Raw genomic sequence first — 24,022 nt, forward strand, 5'->3', positions numbered from 1 at the left:
TGGCAGAGTTGCCTCATCGCATGAGAGCTTTGCTCCCACGAGAGCGGCTCCTGGTGTGGGCCGCACCCAAGCCAGAAGGTGCCTCACTTGTCAGGAATGCCGCCTCCTGCCTCCACCACAGTTGACTCGGCATCTTCCCTCTGGGCTGGCCCACGACAGCCTGGCGTTCCAGGGGAACGGCACGAGGCACCCATCGGTCACCTCTCTGTATTGTTTCCTTTGAAACATCGGGAGGAGTTTTGGTCCTGCATTCTGTGTTTGAGAGCTGCCCTTGACCTCTGCCAGGGTAACCGTGGGGCTGTACCATTTGGGTTTGAAGCTGCCCCGACCCCTTTGAATTGGGAGTGAGAGTTAATGGAAGAGTCCCCTTGGTGGGGAGCAGCGTGGAGGCGCACAAAGGGAGCAGTGTGAGGGAAAGGGCCGTGGAGGATCCTCAGAGAGGTCGGCAGTTGTTTCTCCACAAAGCCTGTTAGAACCTTCAGGGCTCCAGGGGCCGGGCTCGCCTGATGAGCTTGTTCCCATGCTGACCGGCTTCCATCTGAACGGCCGAGGCCTTTTTGGCCTAGATTAGTTCTCTCTGTGGTTAGCCTTTTAGGTCCTGGGTTCATTATGTTACTCTTTATCTTCTTCACATTCTCTTTGTGGGTCTTAGTTAATGGAGAAGGAAGGAGTTTTTTATGCTCTCACACATACTTTGCCATCGTCATGCATGAGGAACTTGAGGAGCTTTTGACATTTTTTTATTTTTTTAAAGCAACTCCTGCACTTGTGAGAACTGTGTCTGTGGGTTTGGCTCAAAAACTGGATTATTTTTCCAGCTGCTCCTTTCTTAACCCATTTATCCACCCCACCCCACCCCCCACCCTGTACATATTTTGATGTTCAGAACGTTCTGTCAGCAGCATCTGTCACATGTGGAGAGTGCTTTTGTTTTGTAAAGTAAGGGAGATTGGGGTGATGTGGGGGATTTGGTAGAGTCAGGAAGTCGTAGGACAGGGAGCCAGAAGGGATACCCGGAGGTGAGGCAAGTCAGGTGGGAAGCAAGGGGGCCAACAGCAGGTGGGGGTGAGCCCTCGTGTGGTCGTGTCAAGAGGGGCCTGGGACCCTTCCCCTCTCTCCACCTGCTTAGCTCCCTGCCTCTGGCCCAGAGCCGTGGAGCTGGCAGAGCAGTCAGGCCTCGAAACCCAGGGACCGGAGCCTGTTTGCTCGTGGCAGCACCTCTGGCATCCACGGCGCCCCCCCCCCCCCCCCCCCCGCCCCCAGCCGGGACAGACAGAGCCGAAGCAGCCCTTTGGGGGAGATACAGGATGGGACGGGGAGCGGCCCCCGCCCTGTCTCCCCGGGCCTTTCGCACTCAGCGCTGGGCCCTGCGTTCCCATCGCCCTGGGCCAGCCCACAGCCCCCGCGGCTCTCCCTTCAAACCCCTTGCTCACGTCGGCTTTGGGGTTGGTTCATAGGGAAGATGGTGAGTTGGAAGAAGGCGAACTGGAGGATGACGGGGCCGAGGAGACCCAGGACGCCTCCGGAGGCCCCGAGAGGAGCCGGAAGGAGAAGGGGGAGAAGCACCACAGCGACTCAGATGAGGAGAAGTCTCACCGGAGGCTGAAGCGGAAACGCAAGAAAGAGCGGGAGAAGGAGAAGAGGAGATCCAAGAAGAGGAGGAAATCCAAGCACAAAGTAGGTCCTGGCGGATGTGCTGGGCCTCCTGGCGCTGGGCCCAGCCGAGCGCCCCAGGGGCCGAGCTCATCTTGTCAGGCCAGAGGGCACTCTTAATCGGGCTGTTTTTCCTTTCCCCAAATTGGGTAAAGACCTTTTCTAAAAGAGTTGGTAGCTCACGCTCCATTGCTGCTAGATGCCCGTAGGTGAGGCGTTTTGCACGGAGTCCTACCGGCACATTCCAGCAGTGGCTGTGCAGGTGGCCAGCCCTCCGCAGAAGCTCTAATCCTCTGCCCCTGTCCTTGCAGCGCCACGCTTCTTCCAGCGATGACTTCTCTGACTTCTCAGATGACTCGGATTTTAGCCCCAGCGAGAAGGGGCACCGCAAGTACAGAGAGTACAGCCCCCCCTATGCGCCGGTGAGTGACTGCCGGTCAGGGACCCCCATGGGACTCGGAGCTGGGGGTAATGAAATCGCCCATGTTTCCTGAGCACTGGCTGTGTGCTGGGCATTCTTATGTGGCACTTTACACGGATTTTAATTCTGCAAGATTAGGTATTGTTTTTATCCCCGCCTTATAGGTGAGGACACTGAGACTTCGAGAACTTCAGCCAGGTTGCACGGCTCTGATGTACAGGAGCTGGGGTTGAGCCCAGTCAGTGGCTGATTGCCCTACTTCTGTATGCCACCTTTTCCCATGGCCTTGGCAGGGCTCGTCATATCCCCTGTCCCCAAGAAAGATGATGATTTGTCCCTGTGAGAGCTGACTTTTCCACTGTTCAGCAGTGTCCTTTTGTGGAAAGTTGGCAAGAGAATGAAACGGTTATGGGAGTAAATCATCTCGGATGTTGTGGGGTCAGAAGTAATATACCACTGAGCTTAAGCATAAATTTAAATTATTTGTCTGGTTTGTATATTTTTTTATTTTCCTCAGGCAAAACCAGTAAGAAGTAAATCAACATAGATTTTCAAATTTTGATAAAAAGTATTTTTAAAGTTAGTAGTTCTTAAAGGTGTCCTGTAACTCAGCATCATCCATCATAACAGAGAAGTTATTGTAAGGAATAAGAGTTGACATTGATCTACTAATGTGGATTCAGACTTTAAACCTGAGGGCAGCAGGAAATGGAGAGAACACCACCAGCTTTGATTGGGAACTAGGGGTTGAGGCATTTTAAGATCTGCTAAAGTGGGACTTCCCTCGTGGTCCAGTGGTTAAGAATCCACCCTCCAATGCAGGGGACACGGATTCGATCCCTGGTCGGGGAACTAAGATCCCACGTGCCATGGGGCAACTAAGCCTGCGCACCGCAACGAAAACCCAACGCAGCCCAAAAAAAAAAAAAAAAGGATCTGCTAAAGTAGTTGTATACATCTCCATGTTTTATGTTTTCTTTTTTTTTTTTATAATGAGTGTGGATTTTTTAAATGAATAGACTTTATCTTTAGAGCAGTTTTATTTTTTAAATTTTATTGAATATAATTTTCAGTGTTGTGTTAATTTCTTCTGTACAGCAAGGTGACTCAGTTATATGTACACATATTCTTTCATATTCTTTTCCATTGTGGTTTGTCACAGGATATTGAATATAGTTCCCTGTGCTATGCAGTAGGACCCTGTTTTTAGAGCAGTTTTAGGTTTGGAGAAAATGGAGCAGGTAGTCCAGTTCCCTACCCACCCCACCCCACCCAGTTCCCCAGTTTTTAATGTCTTGCATTAGTGTGGCACGTTTGTTGTAATTGTTTAGCCAGCGTTGGCACGTATTTGATTAGAGTCCATAGTTTACATTAGGGTCCCCCTTTGTGTTTTACAGTTCTTTGGGTTTTGACAAATGCATCTTGTTATATATGCACCGTACACTATCATATAAAATAGTTTCAGTTCCCTAAAAGTCCTCTTTTCTTTACCTACTCATCAGTCCCTCCCCCCAAGCCCCTCGCAACCACCAGTCTTTTTACTGTGTCTGTAGTTTTGCCTGTTCCAGAATGTCATTTAATTGGACTCATATGTAGCTTTTCCGGATTGTCTTCTTTGACTTAACGATATTCGTTTATATAGTCCTTCCATGTCTTTCTTATTTCTTTTAATTGTTGAATACTCCATTGTCTGAATGTACCAGTTTGTTTATCCATTTACCTATTGAAGGACATCTTGGTGTCTTCCATTTGTGCATGTATGTGTATTTTTGAACTTCATCCAGTATCTCTTGGAACTAGCACACTTTGGAAAGCATCATTTTAAATGGTTTTCTAGTTTGGTTGCCAAATACTCATTAATTGAATTCTAAGGCCCCAGAAAAATTTTGACTGAGGAGCACTCCTCTTGCCTATCAGGCCTCCTCCCCAAATGAGATTGTTCTATCTACCTGGGAAATACACCCTTCTTTTCCCTCTCCAGTAATTCAGGGGTCGTGGGGCCTGTGTTTCTCAATTGTCTTTAAAGCTGTGGCTCTTTCTGAAGAACAGAAACATCTGGGCCGACAGCCCAGATCTCATTCAGGTGGCTGGGGGCTAGCGTCTCACCCCAGGGACAGCAGAGACACCCAGACAGCTGTGCCAGTTCAGGGAATAGTGGGGATCTTGGTCTGAATCCGAGACCCCAGGGCCAGCTCACTGTCCTCTCCCCATCAGTCCCACCAGCAGTATCCCCCGTCGCACACCACGCCCCTGCCCAAGAAGGCCTACTCCAAGATGGACAGCAAGGGCTACGGCATGTACGAAGACTATGAGAACGAGCAGTACGGGGAGTACGAGGGTGATGAGGAGGAGGACATGGGCAAGGACGACTACGACGACTTCACCAAAGAGCTGAACCAGTACCGGCGGGCCAAGGAGGGCAGCAGCCGGGGCCGAGGTGAGACGCACAGCTTCTCCTCCAGGTTGTCGGAGCAGGCCCGGGGCTGGGGGTTGGGCGCTCAGTGCAGAGCCAGACAGACCTCATGGGCCACGTGCTCATGGAGCGTCAAGTCTGGGAGAAGAGATGTGCAGTCATGCAGGGCTGAGATAAACATAGAAGGAGACAGGCAGGGGGCTCCATCCCAAGCACAGGGGACCAGAGTTCTGCCACGTGAGAAGAGGGTCCAGTGCTGAAGCCGTGGTTGGGATGGAGCCAGACTGGCGTGAGGCAAGGAGAAGACTGCTGTGGCTCAAGGTGGTGGTGGGGGGGGGGGGGGTTTTTTTTTTTTTTTTGGCCACACCCTGTGCCGAGTCCTAACCACTGGACCGCCAGGGAAGTCCCTGGAGGGTTTTTTAAATTCACTTCCTGGTCAGCTATGAAGAGATATAGAAGGGACAGCTCTCACCCCTGGGGACGGTAACTGACAGCTGGCGCCTCCTCCCCCAGCCTCCCATCACCTGACAGAGTGTGACTGCAGCCACGGGACTGCCACACCTCTGAACCTTGAACCTGCGGCAGTTAGGAGGATGATGGGGGAGGGCAGAGCACCAGCAACCCAGCCTGGCCTCTTAGAACCATCTCCTGCCAATGATATTTCCCAACCCCAGAGTGCTTCCAGAATTTTCCAGCCCAGCAGTTCTTAGCCCTGCTTGAGGCCCAGCTTGTTGTTTGAGTGACTGGTCATTCTTTCTTTCAGCGGTCTTTCTTAGACTCCTCCCTAGATAGGCCCTGCTCTTTGGGGAGATTCTGGACTAGCCTGTCCAATAGAAATATAATGCAAGCCACCATGCAACTACAAATTTTCTAGTGGTCACATTAGAAAAGTAAAAGGAAACAGATGAAATTAATTTTAACAACACATTATATCAGTACATTCCAAATCTCACTTCGATATGTAATCAAAATAGATGTGACATTTTATATTCTCTCTGTCTCTCTTTTTTAATTAAGTCTTTGAAATTCAGTGCGCACTTTATACTCACAGTATTTCTTAGTTTGGCCAGCCACATTTCAGGTACTCAGTAGCCACACGTGGCTGGTGCCTCTGTGTTGAACAGCGCCTCAGTCAGGGTAGTGTAGTGAGTGCTACAGCAGGTGTGTGTCCACGGTGCTCAGCTACCCCTGTCCAGGGGCCCAGGGACCATGAATCAGCCTAGAGCAGCTGGGAAGGCTTCTTAGAACAGGAGGAGGCGGAGGAAATGATTGACCTTGGGCAGTCAGTGGGTTAACTTCTCTTCTGCTGGTGGGTCAACTTCTCTTCTGCTGGTGGGTCCTGCTTGCTCAGACACTCACTGTCTGAATCACCATGCAGGCAACCGAGGCCGTGGCAGGGGCTACCGAGGCCGTGGAAGCCGCGGAGGGTCTCGAGGCCGAGGCATGGGCAGGGGCAGCAGAGGCAGAGGCAGAGGCTCCGTGGGAGGAGACCACCCGGAGGACGAAGAGGACTTCTATGAAGAGGACATGGAAGTAAGGCTTTCTCCAGCTTGGGGTGGGGGGTGGGAGTGGGGGCGGGTGGCTGGTGAGCTGCAAGACTAGGTCTGTAAGACTGAGGTGGAAAGAAAGCATCAGATGGCAGGTTTATGTGTTTAGAAATGTTCATTTTATTATTTGGAATAGAGAAAACCTTCCTATGGTTCAGAATTGAAAAAGTACCAAAGGGTGAGCTGTCAAAAACATCTTCATCTCACTGCTCTCTCAGCGAGCGCCTTAGTTCCCATCCCTGAAGACAGGGTTCCCGAGGGTACTCTCGAAGCATTTAATGCCTTCGCAGTCAGTTGCCTGTTTAGTTACCTCCTACACACACACAAACGCGTGTGTGCATGAGGAGAACTGCCACGCTCACTGTTTTGTCCCTGCCCGAGACCTTGCCACGCTGCCCCTTGGGAGCTGCCCAGTGGGCTAGGAGTCCTAAGAGTGAAGACTGTGACCAGCCGCCGCTTAGGCTGTGGCGTGTGAAGAGGGGGCACAGGTGTGAGTCACTGGGTTGCTCACTTGCTCTTCTGAGTTTGACATTGTCCTGAGTGTACAAAAAGGCAGAAAGGGCTGGAGTATATAGTTCAGGACATTGTTCATTGTTCACCAAATGACACTTTCCTGCTTCTCTTTCCTCCGGAATTCCAGTACGGAGAAAGTGAGGAGCCGATGGGAGATGAGGACTATGACGACTATTCCAAGGAGCTGAACCAGTACCGCCGGTCCAAGGATGGCCGAGGACGAGGTGGGCGGGGGCCGCGAGGGGCCAGTCTGTGGGGCTCCTCCTGGCAGCTGCTGGCCTCGGGTCCTGGAGGGAGGCCTCGGGTTAACGCCGTTTCTCTCTTCTGCAGGGCTAAGTCGAGGCCGTGGCCGGGGTTCCCGAGGTCGAGGGAAAGGGATGGGCCGGGGCCGTGGTCGAGGTGGCAGCCGAGGAGGGATGAACAAGGGTGGAATGAATGATGACGAAGACTTCTACGACGAGGACATGGGCGTAAGTCGGCTCTTCATTCTGATCTGATGTTTTTACTCAAGGCTTCTTCTAGAAATTTGTTTTTTTCTTTAATGAGTTATCCTCCGAGGCTGGTCCTGTCCCCCTGCTCCCATCAGCCGTTCCCCGTAGGGCCTGTCAGCACTAATTATCTCTCATGGGGGTTGCGCTGCTGGTGAGACCCTCTGTTTTTAAAGGCATATCTTAGTAGCACCTGCAGTCACCTGTTCTCTGAGTCCCTGAGTTAGCCCTGGAGAGTTTTCCAGGAAGGCTTGTGCCGCCTCTTCTTGGAATGAATGCGTTCCCGCACAGGTGTGTGGTGCGCGAGTCCGCAGCTGCCCACACTCCACGCTCCGGGGCTCAGACCCCACAGAGTTGGGTGCTGGATGGAAGCTGCTGGTCAGCACTCCTGTTACACGGGGGCGTGCTCATCCCTGCCAGCTAGCCTGTTTCACTTTCCCTCCCTCAGAGCCCGTCTCCACCTGGCCTGCACAGGCCCTCCCTACCCTTCCTCTTCATTCCCCTTTATAGTCACACTCTGTGTTCCTAACAGGATGGCGGTGGAAGCTACCGGAGGGGTGACCATGACAAGCCCCACCAGCAGTCCGATAAGAAAGGCAAAGTCATCTGCAAATACTTCGTGGAAGGGCGGTGCACATGGGTAAGGGGCCAGTTCCAGTAGTACCAGGGTGCCCAGAGCAGGGACACATGGGCCTCTGGTAGTGTTCTGGAGGCCACACTCACTGGGGGCAGTGTTCTGGTGGGCTTGGAGTGATTGTCTGAGAGATGCCTGGAAGGCCTGGAAGACTTAGTTCACTCCTCAGAGTGACTGAAGAGCCAGGACAAGATTGGTGACACATCTGGGTTTTTTTGGTTTGGGAGGATTTTTTTGGCCAAAATTTTCATCCAATCCATATGGCCTCAAACGTTTTGTTAGAATTGATGCTCATGCAAAGGTGTAACATATCCTGGTTGAGTTACTGAACTTCAGTGTCGGAGAGGGAATCATTAAGGCATCCAGACAGAAAAGGTGGTCAAGGTCAGCCTTGACCTTCACAGCAGAGTATAATGCCAGAAGATGGGCCAATGACCTGAAAGTTCTGAAGGAAACAAGTATAATCCAGTGTTAGTTCAACCAGGCAGCTTGTTATTCAGGTATACAGGCAGCAGGCAGATATTGGCAAGCAAGCACCCAGGGAGTACTGCACCTGTGTGCCTGTCTTAGGAAAAAATATTACTGTTTTAAACAAAGGTGTGTTTGTGTGTAAAATAGTCTTTATTATAGTTGCAATTCATATTATTTTTAGAAACTTGAAATATATATAAACAAAAAACAGTAGCTATTCCTAAGAGAATGGGGGAACGGGTATAGAAGAACAGTTTCTCTTTTCAGTTTACCTGGATGTTGTTTTGTTTGGATTGTACAATTTGACTACAAATAGCAGAAAACTCAACTCCACTGGCTTAAACACATAGACGTTTGTCTCTCAGAATAGTCTGGGAATTCCCTGGTGGTCCAGTGATTAGGACTCTGCACTTCCACTGCGGCTGGCATGGGTTTGATCCCTGGTTGGTGAACTAAGATCCTGCATGCTGTGTGGTGTGGCCAAAAAAAAAAAGGTCTGGGGCGGGGGCGCGGGGGCATTACAGGGCTGGTACAGTTGTCAGTGGCACCATGGGGGACCCAGGTTCCTTCCTACTTTTTATTCTGGCATCTTTAAGCGTGTGGCTTTTGTCCTCATGGTTGCTTAATGGCTGCTGTGCCTCCAGGCATCACATCCAAGGGCTAGGAGGAAGAAAACTGTGTGAAGGGATTTTTTTAAAAATCAGGGCAGTATTGTCTTCCCTTGGGAGTTTGGGGTTCTGTTAGAAATTGGGGTTTTGTTAGAAAGGAAGAAGCATGAAACTGGATACTAGCTGTTATGCAGCATGTTAACAGTAAGTGAGTAAGAGAGGCGAAGGCAAGAGGAGGAAGAGTTAGAAAGAAGCAGTGAAAGGCAGCAGAACGGAGCCGGGAGGACTGAGGACATGGGGGAGGGAGGCAGGGGCAAGAGAAAGGGCCACACACTTTGGCAGAAGTTTCAGATTGGTGGGAAACTGCATTTCTGTGTCTGCCTTTCCTGGGCCTCCTGCCCTTTCTGGGGTCGGGGTGGGGGTTTGTTTCTGTCGTTGGTCCCTGTGTGCTTCAGCAGTGACAGAGCAGTACTTCCTTTTGCAAACAGCTTACCTTTTCACTGTTTCTCTTCCAGGGAGACCACTGTAATTTTAGCCACGACATCGAGCTACCAAAGAAGCGAGAACTGTGCAAGTTTTACATCACCGGATTTTGTGCCAGAGCCGAGAACTGCCCCTATATGCATGATATCCTTTGGTGCCCACATTTGGTCTAATTGAGGGTGCAGAGCTCCTTTTCTCCTTATTGGTAATAACAGCTGATCTTCACCACACTTTCGCTCTGTGTGCCAGTACTGTGCCAAGAGCTTTGTGCATCCATCTCTTAACCCTCACATCTGCCCTGTGATGGGTCTGCTCTTCTAGTCTGCAGATGACTAAACGGAGGCACACACGTTATATGTTCCCTTTACGTGTACAGTTGACCCTTGAACAACATGGGTTTGGACTCTGCAGGTCCACTCAGATATTGTTTTGTTTTCAGTAGTAAATACTGCAGTACTACACAATCTGTGGTTGGTTGGATCCACAGATGCAGAACTGAGGGTATGGAGGACGGATTACAAATTATACTCAGATTTTTGACCGAGTTGGCGCCCCTAACCCCCATGTTGTTCAAGGGTCAAGTGTACTCTCGAGACTGGCTTATACCATTGCCTGTTATCTTTCTGAGATTTTTCAAATGGCTGTGTAACCATGGGCAAATCGTTGAACTTTTCCCCTCTTCCTGTTGAGTGAGGATCTGAGGACACAGCCTCAAGGCCAGCGTGGTGGGGCGGGAAGCACTACAGAGCGGGGATGTTGAGAACCGGGGTCTCATCTTGGGTCAGCTACCAACCTGCTGTGCAGCTCTGAGCCAGTCACTTTGCCTCTCTGGGCCTCAGTTTCCTTGTCTCTAAAACAAAGGGGCTTGGATTCTGTCCTTGGGTGGGTTTCATGAGGTGAGGCATTTGCCTTAACTTGCCGTGAACGTGATTTTCCGTGTAAGTTGTACCACACGACCGGAAACTGCATCAACGGCGATGACTGCATGTTCTCTCACGACCCCTTGACCGAGGAGACCAGAGAGCTCTTGGACAAGGTAATGTCCAGGCTGACAGCAGCCGTAGCTAATGGGGACCAGGAGGTACGCCTGCCACGGGCCTGGCACTGCAGCCCGCCTGTCTGGCCTCTGTGCAGAACCAGAATCCCCAGTTGCGTTGATTGGAGCTGGGCCATGTTTAGGAGGAAATGGGGACTGTATTCTCTGCAGGGAGAATTGAGGTGATCACACGTGTGTCTTCTCTCCGGCCGAGACGGTTTTCCCTGGAGGGGTGGCTCCCTAAAAGGAATGTTGTGTGGTGTGTCTCCAAACATACCTTGTGATTTCTTAACTGTCCTTTAGAGAGAGCCCGTGGTATACAAAGAGGAGGTGAGACTTCGGATGGGTTCTGTTTTTTAATTATTTTTTAAGTTATTTGTATTTTTTATTTTTGGCTGTGCTGGGTCATCATTGCTGCGCGTGGGCTTTCTCTAGTTGCGGTGAGCAGGGGCTACTCTTAGTTGCAGTGCGTGGGCTTCTCATTGTGGTGGCTTCTCTCTTTTGCGGAGCACGGGCTCTAGGCACGTGGGCTTCAGTAGTTGTGGTGCCTGGGCTCTAGAGCGCAGACTCAGTAGTTGTGGCGCACGGGCTTAGTTGCTCCGCGGCATGTGGGATCTTCCCAGACCAGGGCTTGAACCCGTGTCCCCTGCATTGGCAGGCAGATTGTTAACCACTGTGCCACCAGGGAAGTCCCTGGATGGGTTCTGTTTTGATGGAAGGGTCAAACGTTTCTTTCCAAGTCTTAAGGATTCTTGTATATAGTAGAAAAAGTAAGGGGCAATTGGAGGCTCTCACGATGGGGAGACTTCCTCAACAGTGAGGTATCAGGGCTTCCTTAGCAGCCAGATGACATTTGAAACTCATCCTCATGTCTGTTGTTCTCCCTGAGGAATCAGGCTGAGGACTTTGGGGCCCCCGGTTCCTGTCCTTGATTTCCTGACATCCATCACTGGGTGAATGGGTGCGAGAACACGTGTCCTTGCACATGAAGGCTTTCCTGCCTTCTCTCTGGTTCCCAGAAAGTTTAAGGAGATTGGCTGTTTTTTGAGAATGGAAAGAATCGGTGCCTCAGCCAGGTTCAGGAATCCACCCATGCGGGCTGGGGCTGCCTTGAGGGGTTGAGGGGAAGCCCTGCACAAGCAAAGCAAGAGAACGTCCACTCCTCATTAGGAGAGCATTCATGGAGAAAGTTCTCATCTTTGCCAGGCCCTTTGGCCTGTTATCCTAGGAATAGGGTTTTGTAACTGGTAAGCTGTCTAGAATCTGTGAGTCATTCACAGGGTAAGGAGTGGGAAAAGTCATGGCGACTTCATTTCTCATTTGAAGAACTAAACAATCTCTGACTGAGGACTGCCCCCTGCTGGTGGTTCAGAGTTTGCTCTCTAGACCAGTGCTGTCCAGTAGGAACACCACAGAGCCATAAATTTAAATTTTTTAGTAGCCACATTAAAAAAGTAAAAAGAGGTGAAATTAGTGCTACCAGTATATCTTATTTAACCCAGTATATCCATGTCCAAAGTACCACTTCAGCAGGTAATAAATGATGAAATAATTACGATATTTGGGGGATTTTTTGTTTTTTTTTTGGTACTAAGTCTGAGGAATCTAGTGTTTATTTTCTGCTTATAGCACCCAGTAGCCACACATGGCCATTGACCACTATATTGGACAGCACAGCTCTAGACACCCTAATAAAAACTCAAAGCAAATCAAGGTGGCACGTTTCCATTTCTGGTCACAAACATTTTGAGAGTATCAGTAACATCCCCTATCTAAAGTCAAGTCTCAGTAAGTTAAAAATGAGTGTTGAACCTGGAAAAACCATTCCAGAATCGAATTTGGGTGGTCAGAAAGTAAAACTTGAACCTTTACAATGGGCCCAGAGTAACCCTGATAAACATGTGGGGTCAGCCATTTCCTTCTCTCCTGGACAGAGTTGCAGCTTGATCAACTAGGGCTGGGGCCTGAGGCTCCTGGGCAGCCCTTGGGTCCAAGCTGTGGTGCCACTTAGGACAGGGCCTTCGTCATCCTCTCCTGAAATGTCTGTGCTCTCTCTTCCACCCTTTTCTTCAGCTTTATTTTCTTGCTTCTTGGTGATGTTTCTGTCTGTCCAGAACCATCCACTTTAGGTTTGAGACGTGCCTGCCTTTGGGGCTGTCAGTGACTGTAACGTGAGAGTGAGTGGCAAGAATAAGGCAAAGGATTCCCTCCACCTAAATTCCTCTGTCAGCATTATTTTGCCCCATTTGCTTTATCACTTTGCTCTTGTTTATTTTTTTTCCTTGATCCATTTGAAAATAAGTTGCGTACATTATGGTTCTTTACCATTAAATCCTTCAGTTACCATTTTATACATATACTGTTTTATAGTCAGGTTTGTCAAGGTATAGTTTGTATCCAGTCTAAAAAAAAAAAGTGTCCCTGTTTAGTTCTGTTAATTTTTTTGGCTGCGCTGGGCATCATGCGGGATCTTAGTTCCCCAACCAGGGATCAAACCCATGCGCCCTGCAGTGGAAGCGCAGAGCTCTTAACCACTGGACAGCCAGGGAATTTTCCCTAGTTCTGTGAATTTTGACAAACACAGAGAGTCATGTGACCACCTCACAGTCTAGGTAGAGGAAATTCATTCTTTCACCCCCAGAACCCCTTCCCTTTTGTAATCAATGCCTCTCCCATCTCCAGACCCTGGAAACCACTGATCTGTTTTCTGTCCCTGTAGTTTGCCTTTTCAAGAAAGTTATATAAATAGATATATGGTATGTAGCTTCTAAACATGTGTGCAGTTTATATAGCCTTTTGTTTTTTGTTTTTTTATAAATTTATTTTTTAAATTTATTCACTTTGTTGGGTCTTTGTTGCTGTGCGTGGGCTTTCTCTAGTTGTGGCGAGTGGGGGCTACTCTTCGTTGCGGTGCGCAGGCTTCTCATTGCGGTGACTTCTCTTGTTGCGAGCACAGGCTCTAGGCGCGCGGGCTTCAGTAGTTGTGGCATGTGAGCTTCAGTAGTTGTGGCTCGTGGGCTCTAGAGAGCAGGCTCAGTAGTTGTGACGCACGGGCTTAGTTGCTCTGCGGCATGTGGGATCTTCCTAGACCAGTTCCCCTGCATTGGCAGGCGGATTCTTAACCGCTGGTCCACCAGGGAAGCCCTATAATAGCCTTCTGAATCTGCCGTCTTTCATTCTGCATAAAGTGTTTGAAGTTCATCCACATTGTTGCAAGTGTTGATAGTTCATCACTGTTTGTTCTTGAGTAGTACTCCACTCAGTGTGGATGATCTGAGATTGTTTATCTAGTCACCAGTTGAAGAACATTTGATTTGTTATCAGTTTGGGGCAAAAGCTTAGATTTTTTTTTTTTTTTTTTGTCCACGCCGTACAGGATCTTAGTTCGCCTGTAGGATCTTAGTTCCGCAACCAGGGATTGAACCCGCGCCCCCTGCAGTGGAAACGCAGAGTCTTAACCACAGGACCACCAGGGAATTCCCAAAGCTTAGAATGTTTAACAAATGGACATGAGCTTATTTCTTATTTCCTTGGCCCATGAACCTTGGCCCACATGTCTGTGTGTATCCGCAGGTGTGGCCGTCCTTTTCCATTGAGAGGATGCCTTTGACTTTTGGAAACCCGGGAATCATTCAGAATCAGTCCTGGCTGGGGACGTTGTGGGACCCAGCAAGGCCCTGGTTGTGTGGTGTGAGGGAGCTCCTTGCTTCAGAGAGGCCCAGGAAGGGGCGCATGGGAGTCTCTAAGGATAGATGTGCTGGAGGACTGCCTGGATGGTTTGGGTTCAGCTTTTCAGGGTGGGAGTGGGGTGTTGACATCCCCTATGTATCTTATGCATCAGTGTTCTGGGCTCTGATGCGATTCAGCCCCGGCTTTTGAGGCAGCACTTGCGGCCCAGTGTGGGTGGTGGGTAAAGAGATAAGTGCAGGGAGCTGGCTGTGTCCCTCGCGGGAGTCCTCATCGGGGTGTCATGGGGTCTGCGTGAGGGGTGGGGGGGGCGAAGTCCTGGAGTGGGAGCCCGCCGTGAGGTGAGATTTCTCCCCAGCATGGAATGAGTGTGGAAGCCCCAATTGTGGGGCACAGTGGGGAAGCAGAAGTGACGGGACCCAGGGAGGTGAGTGTGAGAGAGAGGGTGCCCGCCTTGCCTGGGGACCAGCGATACGCTCGTAGGGGCTGTCCTGTGGGCCAGTGCTTCAGTTCTTTTGGTCATTGAGTTCATTGCGTGGCCCAGTGTGCTGAGAGCACCGTGCCGGGCCAGGGTTGGCAGTGGAAGGATCACCTCAGCCTCTGTCCCCCGCACAGGGGCCATTGGCTGGGTGTTCCCGAGTGCTGAGAGATGTGTGACCCTCGTCTCGGGGGCGAGGGGAGTGTGGCGCATTTGGTGTCTGGACCACGGCATCTCCTCCCTGGGTGGGGAGGAAGTTGTGGTCAAGTTTGTTCCTGTTTAATGAGGTATAACGTCCTCCTTAGGTTTTGCCTACACCTGAGGGCATTTCGTTGCCATTGAGAGGAGCTAGCAGTGCAGGGCTTTGGCTCTGTGACTGGAGGCTGCTCTGCCCGAGTGGGAGTGAGTGCAGAGAGGCTGGGGCAGGGTCCCTCTCAGAGAAGGTGGGGCCCGGGCTGGAGGGCGGGGCTGAGCTGGGCAGCAGCTCCTGGGCGGAGTTTGGGGGTGGGGATAAGAGAAGGGAGGGGTGCGGGGTCCCCCCCTCACAGCCCAGCTAGTGGCCTGTGGAGGAGCAGGAAGTACATGGAATGAGGTGCGGCCAGATGGAGATGGAGATGGTACCCGTAGCTCTGGCTAGAGAGGTGGTGTGGGAGCCCCAGCCGAAGGTGGGGAGGTGGAGGGGCAGTGGAGCCGGGAGGCAAACCCAGAGGAGCACCAAGCAACCGGGTAGGCCCGTCAAAGCCTTAACTCCTTTAGTCCCCTGTGCCCCACCCTCTGGAGCCCGGGGAATGCAGGGGAAGGTGCGCTTGTCTGTTTTCTTTGCTCATTTATTTAACAAATGTGTGGTCACGCCTGCTTTGTAGCAGGCACTGTCCTGGGCACCGGGGACGCAGTGGTGAGGAGACAGGATCCAGTCATCAGGTAGACGCCGATTACACACTGGGATCGGGGCAGTGGAGGGAATGTGCAGGGAGCCCAGAGACCCTCAAACAGGCTGCCATGGGGGGAGGCTCAGTGAGGAGGTGACACTCGCTGGCCCCAGGTGAATAACAGGCAGGAAGGAGGGGCGAGGGAGGCATGTGCTGAGCTGGGGTCACAGTGCGAGCAACAGCTACACACACGGTTGAGGGACCAAAAGGGGCCAGCTGGCTGGAAGGGAAGCGGGCGGAACGTGGGGCAGTAGAGCAGTCAGGGCTGCCTCTGTGGCTGCGGCCCCTCCGCCGCCCCCGAGAGCAGTGCTAAAAGACACCACGAGGTGCGGGGCTCTCTCAGCACAGCTAGTCTCGGGCAGCGTTTCCCACACTGCGGTGGACACGTGTGAAATGTGGTCCTAGTTCAGTGGGTCCCCCTGTGCTGCTGGTCCACAGACAAACCACACCTTGAGTAGCAGGGCTCTAAGGGAACAGATGTTTTCCACTGATCAGACTTCCAAGTTTTCCATCCCCTTTGAAGCCAAATTCTTCTTGGACCCTGCGTCCCTGGGTCCACATACTGTTGCTGATGGTTAGGAGAGAGAAAAGCTGGGAACTGCCTGATACCCGCCAGGAAGTCCTGCCTCTGCCACCCACGCCGCCACCACTGTCCCTGGGCGGGGGAGCAAGAGGAGGGATTGTCTTGAGCAGCGCTGAAGCTGAGGCGCCGGGGCGTCTCAGAGCCCCCGTTAGGGTCCACTAAGGCATGTGTGCCGAGGTCCCCAAGGCCACCTGGGCCCAGGTTGGACAATTTGCTGGGGAGACTCCCAGGGCCGAGCTGGCTGAGATTTAACTCCAATGAAAGCACACAAAGCAGAATGCACAGAAGAAAGGCAGACGGTAAAGGCTGAAACCAGGCACCAGCTTCCAGGAGTCCTTGCCCCCTGGAGTCACACGGGACGTGTGTAACTCCTCAGGTTGTGACAGAACGCATAGAACGCTGTCCACCATGGGCGTGCAGTAGAGACTCAGTCAGTGCCCAAGGTTTTTATTGAGGGCAGCCTCTGCCTGGCATGTACCAAAATCCCAGACTCCCAGAAGGAAAAGGGGTGTTCCGCAGAAAGCATGGTGTTTGTGCAAACGGTTTAGACACAGTGAGCCCCTCTTAGCAGTCAGGGAATCCTGGGAACCCTCTCGAAATCCAGGTTCCCAGGCACCAACCAAAGGCCAACATTGCAAGCTGGCCTTCCAAGAGAAGCAGGCAGGCCTGCAGTGTTAACTTCTGCCCAGGATCCTAATTGGTGAGACGTTCTGCTTGAGTTCAGACTTTGGAATTGTCCGTCTACCCTGTACCAGGCCTATGGTGGGCCCTGTGGGTCTTGCCCTTGTGGAGTTGGTAGTCATCAGGCCAGGAATAAACAGAGATACAACTAAATGTAAAATCTTACAAAGCTTGGGCAGTGCTTTCAAGGGAGCTAATAGTGTTCCAGTAGTAAATACAGGAGACCTGGCCAGTCACTCTGAGTTGACCTTTAATAAGAGACCCCAGCAATTGGGGGATACGGAGCCATACATTAAGAATGGAGGGGAAAACGAATGCCTGGGGAGAGGCCTGGTCTAGGCCAGGACCCTGCTGGGGAAAAGAGCTTAGCTGTCCGCAGAACTGAAACAGAGCTGGGTGCTTAGGGTGGAGGAGTCCGCACACCATAGAAGGAAATGAAGCTTCCAGGGTGCTGTGAAGTCCTCCCCAGACACCCAGCCCTGCTGTCAGGCCCTGTGGGTCCTCGTAAGTGATTGGGTTTTGATTACAAGTGCGGTGAGGCGCCCTTAAAATTCAAACAGAACAATGAACTTTTTTTATATATAAATTTATTTTATTTTTATTTATTTTTGGCTGCGTTGGGTCTTTGTTGCTACGCGTGGGCTTTCTCTAGTTGCGGTTAGCAGGGGCTACTCTTTGTTGTAGTGCGTGGGCTTCTCATTGCGGTGGCTTCTTTTGTTGTGGAGCACGGGCTCTAGGCGTGAGGGCTCAGTTGTGGTGCGAGGGCTCTAGAGTGCAGGCTCAGTAGTTGTGGCTCACAGGCTTAGCTGCTCCGCGGCATGTGGGATCTTCTCGGACCAGGGCTTGAACCCATGTCCCCTGCATTGGCAGGCGGATTAACCACTGCACCATCAGGGAAGCCCAGAACAATGAACTGTTAATCAGCCATGAAATAGATAAAATAGATGAAACAGCTACAACATGGGGGTGAACCTTGAAAATGTCATGCTAAGTGAAAGAAGCCAGTCACGAAAGGCCACAATATTATAGGATTTCGTTTCTGTGAAATGTCCAGAATAGACAAGCCCATAGAGACAGAAAGTAGATTGGCGGTTGCCAGGGGCTGGGAGGGAGCAGGGCATGGGGAGTGACTGCTTAATGGGTATGGCGTCTTATTTGGCGGTGTTAGAACTAGATAGAGATGGTGGTTATACAACATCGCGAATGTACTTAATGTCCTTGAATTGTCCACTTGAAAATGGTGAAATAGTACGTTGCATGTGTTTTGCTGCCAAATAAGAATGGCTCCCCTGTCAGCTGTTCACCGAGAAGGGATGTGGCAGTGGTATGGGGCGATGACTTTTGTGCCAGAGAGGCTTTGTGGTCGTTGGCCTTATGCTGTAAGGCAGAGGTCCCCAACCTTTTTGGCACCAGGGACCGGTGTTGTGGAAGGCAGTTTTTCCGCAGACCCGGTTGGGGACGGGGATGGTTTCTGGGTGATTCAAGCGCGTTGCATTTAGTGTGCACTTTATTTCTGTTATTTATTACATTGTAATATATAATGAAATAATTATACAACTCACCGTAATGCAGAATCAGTTGGAGCCCTGAGCTTGTTTTCCTGCAACTAGATGGTCCCATCTGGGGGTGATGGGAGACAGTGACACCCGAAGTGTGTTGCTTATGTCCAGTCTGCTCCGTAAGATGCAGCTTAATTGTCACTTGCCACTCACTGATAGGGGTTGTTTTTGTTTGTTTGTTTTTGCATTGATAGGGTTTTGATATGAGTCTGTAAACAACCGATTTATTATGATCTCTGCAGTCAGACCTCTCTGCTGATGATAACCTGTATCTGCAGCCGCTCCCCAGCGCTGGCATCACTGCCTCTGCTCCACCTCAGATCACCAGGCGTTAGAGTCTCATGAGGAGCACGCAAGCTAGATCCCTTGCATGCGCGGTTCACAGTAGGGTTCATGCTCCTGTGTGAATCTAATGCCCACGCTGATCTGACAGGAGGCTGAGCTCAGGCAGGAACGCGAGCAACGGGGAGTGGCTGTAAATACTGACGAAGCTTTGCTTCGCTTGCCCGCCTCTCACCTGCTGTGTGGCCCGGTTCCTAACAGGCCACAGACCAGTACCAGTCCGTGGCCTGGGGGTTGGGTACCACTGCTGTAAGGGCCTTGGGATATTGAAGAGTTATCCTCAGCAAATTCAGCTCTCAGCCCCGGAGGAGTGCATTCCAGCCCGCCTCCTCCCCTGTCCTTACTCTCACAGTTTTGTCCTTCTGGCCCGCAGATGTTGGCTGATGACGCAGAGGCAGGCGCTGAGGATGAGAAGGAAGTTGAGGAGCTGAAGAAGCAGGGCATCAACCCCCTGCCCAAACCTCCCCCTGGCGTGGGCCTCCTGCCCACCCCGCCCCGCCCACCTGGCCCTCCGGCCCCGACCTCTCCGAATGGCCGGCCCATGCAGGGTGGCCCCCCACCCCCGCCCCCGCCCCCACCTCCGCCCCCCGGCCCCCCTCAGCTGCCCATGCCTGTGCATGAGCCGCTGTCCCCACAGCAGCTGCAGCAGCAGCAGGACATGTACAACAAGAAGATCCCCTCCTTGTTTGAGATCGTGGTGCGGCCCACAGGACAGCTGGCTGAGAAACTGGGTGTGAGGTGAGTGCCTGGGGGCTTTTCTGGGCTCAGCCAGGCTCCTCTGTGCCAGGGCCCTGTGGCCTGGAACCTAACCAGGCCAGCATCCTGCCTCTCTCCAAAGCCCTCAGTGGCCTGGTCTGGAGACCTCTGTTGCTCAACCATGAGCAGGCCTCTGTGTCTCCTCAGGAATGTGGCTGCCACCCTTCCTCTGCAGCCCTGCTCACGGGCACCATTTTCTCCTTCCAGGTTCCCTGGACCCGGAGGACCCCCAGGACCGATGGGCCCCGGGCCCAACATGGGACCCCCGGGGCCGATGGGGGCCCCGATGCATCCTGACATGCATCCCGACATGCACCCTGACATGCATCCGGACATGCACCCCGACATGCACCCCGACATGCCAATGGGCCCTGGCATGAATCCTGGCCCGCCCATGGGACCTGGCGGCCCTCCAATGATGCCCTATGGTCCTGGAGACTCCCCACATTCTGGAATGATGCCCCCCATCCCACCAGCCCAGAACTTCTATGAAAACTTTTACCAGCAGCAAGAGGGCATGGAGATGGAGCCAGGACTAATTGGGGACGCAGGTATGCAGGGCTCAGGGTGGGGGCCAGCCGGGGCTGCTGGGGTCTGCACAGTGGAATGTAGTCAGGAAGATTTGGTTTTTCTTCCTTGGTCTGAGTCTTTGAAAACATGAATCCAACTCCATCTCTGTACCGTGAGTGGTTGAACATTTTCAGTGACGTGGGATTCACTACCTGTTGAGTCTAGGAGGAGTGTTACGATTACCATCACTATAACTTATTTAATTTCTGTAAGTTTTGCTTGGTGTGTGTGGAGTGGGAGCTTGGGAAGTTAGAGGGATGGGTGTGGAATGGTGTTGAACTTCAAGGCTGAGGTGCCCTCAACCAAAGCGGCCTCCTTCTGGGGTGGTTCTTGGCTTGGAGCTGCCTTGCGACTCTGCTTGTTCTGTCCCCACAACTGACCATCTTCCTTCCTCCTTTCCTTCCTTTCTTACAAAACGAGAACATGTGTTGGTAACAAACTAAACGTCCGACAGCCGGGTGCTTGGGTGACAGTGCCGCATCAGTAGGAGGCGGTGTGCAGCCCTCAGAAGGATGAGATGTGTCATTGCTGCCAGGGGCCAGGCGTGCTTCTAGGCGTGGGGTCAGAGCAAGCAAAGAACGTAGTCCTTGCCTTAACTGCATTTGAGTGGAGGGAAACCGACAGGAAATGTGTAAACAAGGGCGTCAGCTCGTTTCGGCATTGGTCATTGCTGGCGGTGAAATGGGGCACCATGTGAGGGTGACGGGTGGAGGCCGGGCCGGCTGGGTGCGTCACAGCCAGCAGAGGCCTGTCTGAGAGGTGAAGGCGGGGAGAGAGTCGTGGGCTTGGCTTAGGTGGCAGCTGCAGCAGGTACGGAGGCCTCAGCCAGTCACCTTGTTTGTGGAAAACAAAGGTGTCCATGTGGCTTGGAAAGGGAGGACAGGGGAGAGAAGTCCCAGCACACAGGACCCTGCGGGCCATGGCGAGGTGGACTCGGTGAAAGAGTGACGGGGATAGTGGAGGAACACAAGGGCGATGGATGCTAGTAGGGGCCGGAGGGGAATCTTGGAAGCATGTGGGCTGCCCTTGAGTCGCCCTCGGCAGAGGTGAGGTGGGTAGCAGCCGAGAGAGGACAGGGAGCAGCAGGGCTAGGTTTAGAGGTGGAGCCATAGGGCCAACGTGACAGGGTGGCAGGGGCGGGTGGGGATGCCAGCTGCGGGGCAGAGGCGCTCTGGGTATTCATGCCGAGCCAGGTTGGGGCAGGGCAGCACTTCTGCTTTGGCCACATTAAGCACGAGATGCCCGTTTGACAGCCATGCAGACGTCAGGAAGCTGACCAGGCTGGAGGTCAGTGTGAGAGTCTTTGGCATCTCAGTAGTGTTCAAAGGCACGAGAGCAGGTGTTTGGGGCAGGGAGCCAGGTGAGTGCATGTTCTCAAGTGAGAAAAGCAGGCGACCTGAGGGGGCTTCCTCCCCCTTTAAACAACGTGTGTGAAACGTGCATGGAAAAGGTCTGGGTGGGGAAGAAAACCCCAAAGTCTGTCGAGCTGATAACAGTTGGTATCTCTGGAGTAATTCACTCTAATCCCATATCATGAAATCTACCTTTTTAGTACTATTCAGTTGTTTTTAATATATTGAAAATAGCAGAACCGTCAAGTAATTCACTCTTGAATTCCGTGCAGGGGGGACTGGGTGGGACTGTTGTTTAAGGAGTGTCCCCAGCTCCGAGCCAGGGTGTGGCTCAGAGCAGACTCGCCCATCAAGTTCACATGTTATGAAGTTCAGGGGCTAGAAGAAAGTGACCTTTCACTTTTTGCTTTATACACTTTGTGTATGACATATTTGCATATTTAATCACTTTAATCCTGAAAGTTTACTTTAAGTTACAGATTCACTTTCTTGGTAGTGCTGGCCACATTTTGGCTGCTCAGTAGGGGAGCCACATCACACGGTGCAGATAGGGGATATTTCAACCTTGCGGAACGTTCGTTCTGTGGGACAGTGCTAACTGGACTTTGTCTCTGACCCACACATGCGCGCGCGCACACACACAAGTCTCCAGGTGTGTCGTTGAAGATCTGCCCACGGTGTTCCCCTCGTCTTTGGCTCTGACTTGGGTAGCATTTTTGAAGGGAGGTGGCTAGTGCCGGGCGCCTGCCCGCCCTCCGAGAATGAAGGCAAGCCCTTCCGCCTTGTGCTTCCTAGGTGCCGTATGGGAGAAACACCCCCGCACCTCGTCCCTTTAAATGCAGCAGCACGGTCGTAAACGTTTGTGGAGTTACGAACCCATAAAGGGAGGAGGAATCACCCGTCAGCCTCTGGGTGGACATGTAGCCATAGCAACATTGTGGTGTATTTTCTTCTCTTCTCTACTAGTCTTTGTTTACCATGATTGAACTCATATTCTGAGAGATTAGGGTGTGTTTTTCTTTATTGATTATTTATTTATTTATTTCAAGAAATCATAAAATTAATGCTCATCAAGAGTAATTAAGACAGATTAGAAATGTGTGGAGTAAAAAGTGAAAGATCCCGCAGCCCCTCTCTCCTGTTCTCATCCCCAGAGGGACTGTTTTCTGTCTGTCTTTTCAAAGCCTTTTCTTTGTGTTTTACAAACATCCGTACGATGTTCCGTCCTGTTTTCACCTCATGAGCATTTGCCCATGTCACTAAACCTCACCGTGAACCCCATTCTCAGTGGCTGCATCCTAGGTGGGACCCTCCCCACCCCCCATTGGCTGCTCCGTCCTCCGCTGCTGGGCTTTCCGTGGGGCCCCTCCTGGGGAGGGTAGGAAGGGACGGGCTACACACTCTCACCCATCGCCATCAGGGGGTGGTTTTCCAGTTAAGGGCACGGGTGGGTCGGAGTTGGTGCCGTGAGGCCCTTCCCGACATGAACCCTCGGTTCTTCCCTGCCACAGAGGACTACGGGCACTACGAAGAGCTGCCGGGGGAGCCTGGGGAGCACCTCTTCCCCGAGCACCCTCTGGAGCCTGACAGCTTCCCTGAGGGAGGGCCCCCAGGCCGGCCGAAGCCGGGCGCCGGTGTCCCTGACTTCCTGCCCTCGGCCCAGAGGGCCCTGTACCTGAGGATCCAGCAGAAGCAGCAGGAGGAGGAGGAGAGAGCGAGGAGGCTGGCTGAGCGCAGCAAGCAGGACCGGGAGAGTGAGGAAGGCATGTGTCCTCCCCAGGGGCAGGGGCTTCCCTGACGGGCGCAGCCCCCCCGGGCCGCCGTGCAGGGCAGAGGTGGGGAGCACCTAGGTCGGGTTTTGTGTCAGAAAGGGACCTGTGGCCGGGGAGGACCCCTGCCCAGGGCTGTGAAGCTGCTGGGGCTGCTGCATGTCCCTGAGAAAATTAGAAGTCGGGGCTGCCCTTCTGTGTCGTGGGGTTCGGGAGAAACCCTGATCCCATTGAGGAGGGAGGTGGGCTGGTCCCTGGAGGAGACAGCAGGCAATAGGGTTCACCCCCTGCACCCTTACAGAGGAAGCTGTAGGGAGATTCTCAATCCCCCTTTCCCAGATCATGTTCTCGGGAAGCCAACAGATGAGAGCTAGTCATCGACATAAACCAGTAATGATCACAGGCACAGCTGCCAAGTCTCAGGTGCTGTGCAGTGACCTGATGGTATCCACCCCAGGGTGAAAGGGGGCAGACAGAAACGGTATGTAGAACCTGAAGCCAGAGGCCATGGGTGGCCCTGACCAGAGCCAAGGAGCAAGTGGGACAGTGAGAACAGGGGACAGCCCCCTCCCCTAGGGGCTCCGGTTGCACCTGCCTAGAAAGTTGGACATGGGCTAGCTTCTGAGTCTGCCCACCTGGCCCCGCCTCTTATCAGCTGGTGACTGCCCTGCCATGGGTCGCGGGAACGTTTTGAGGGGCCTGGGAGGCACGTGTCTGTGAGCCCCAAGCGCAGTGAGAGCCAAGGCAGCAGTAGCTGCTCACAGGCACTCAGAGCCAGGCCTGCCGTGCTTGGGCCTGAACCTGCCCAGGAGGTGAGGAGGTGGCGGCAGAGCCCTGGACTCGGAGTCTGAGCTCAACCCTGGCTCCGTCCCCTATCTTATGGCACTGTCTGTGCCTCTGTTTTTCTTACCTGTCAAATGGGCGTGATGATAACGCTATATCCTGGGTGTTTGTGACAAATAAGACAAAGCACTTAGAATGGTGCCGGTACGGGGAAAGGTCCATAAACGATAGCCAGAGACCTGCCAAGCTCGGTGCTTGGCCTGCCT

At 52.4% G+C, this 24,022-nt stretch overlaps 1 protein-coding gene across 8 annotated transcripts in view; it reads left to right on the plus strand.

Annotated features, from left to right (window-relative positions):
* Positions 1–24,022, plus strand: part of ZC3H4 (zinc finger CCCH-type containing 4) — a 42,891-nt gene that overhangs the window by 14,761 nt on the left and 4,108 nt on the right. For 7 of the 8 annotated variants that reach the window (XM_032613060.1, XM_032613061.1, XM_032613064.1 and 4 more), the window contains 12 exons: positions 1,458–1,677; positions 1,965–2,075; positions 4,289–4,511; positions 5,866–6,020; positions 6,675–6,771; positions 6,878–7,017; positions 7,568–7,675; positions 9,264–9,375; positions 10,158–10,267; positions 18,900–19,264; positions 19,490–19,833; positions 22,716–22,967. In XM_032613060.1, coding sequence (XP_032468951.1) covers positions 1,458–1,677; positions 1,965–2,075; positions 4,289–4,511; positions 5,866–6,020; positions 6,675–6,771; positions 6,878–7,017; positions 7,568–7,675; positions 9,264–9,375; positions 10,158–10,267; positions 18,900–19,264; positions 19,490–19,833; positions 22,716–22,967 — 2,237 coding nt within the window. The remainder of the gene's footprint in view (positions 1–1,457; positions 1,678–1,964; positions 2,076–4,288; positions 4,512–5,865; positions 6,021–6,674; positions 6,772–6,877; positions 7,018–7,567; positions 7,676–9,263; positions 9,376–10,157; positions 10,268–18,899; positions 19,265–19,489; positions 19,834–22,715; positions 22,968–24,022) is intronic. The other variant, XM_032613067.1, reaches the window with a different exon arrangement.

The sequence above is a fragment of the Phocoena sinus genome, chromosome 19, assembly GCF_008692025.1.
Source record: "Phocoena sinus isolate mPhoSin1 chromosome 19, mPhoSin1.pri, whole genome shotgun sequence".
Taxonomy (NCBI): Eukaryota; Metazoa; Chordata; class Mammalia; order Artiodactyla; family Phocoenidae; genus Phocoena; species Phocoena sinus.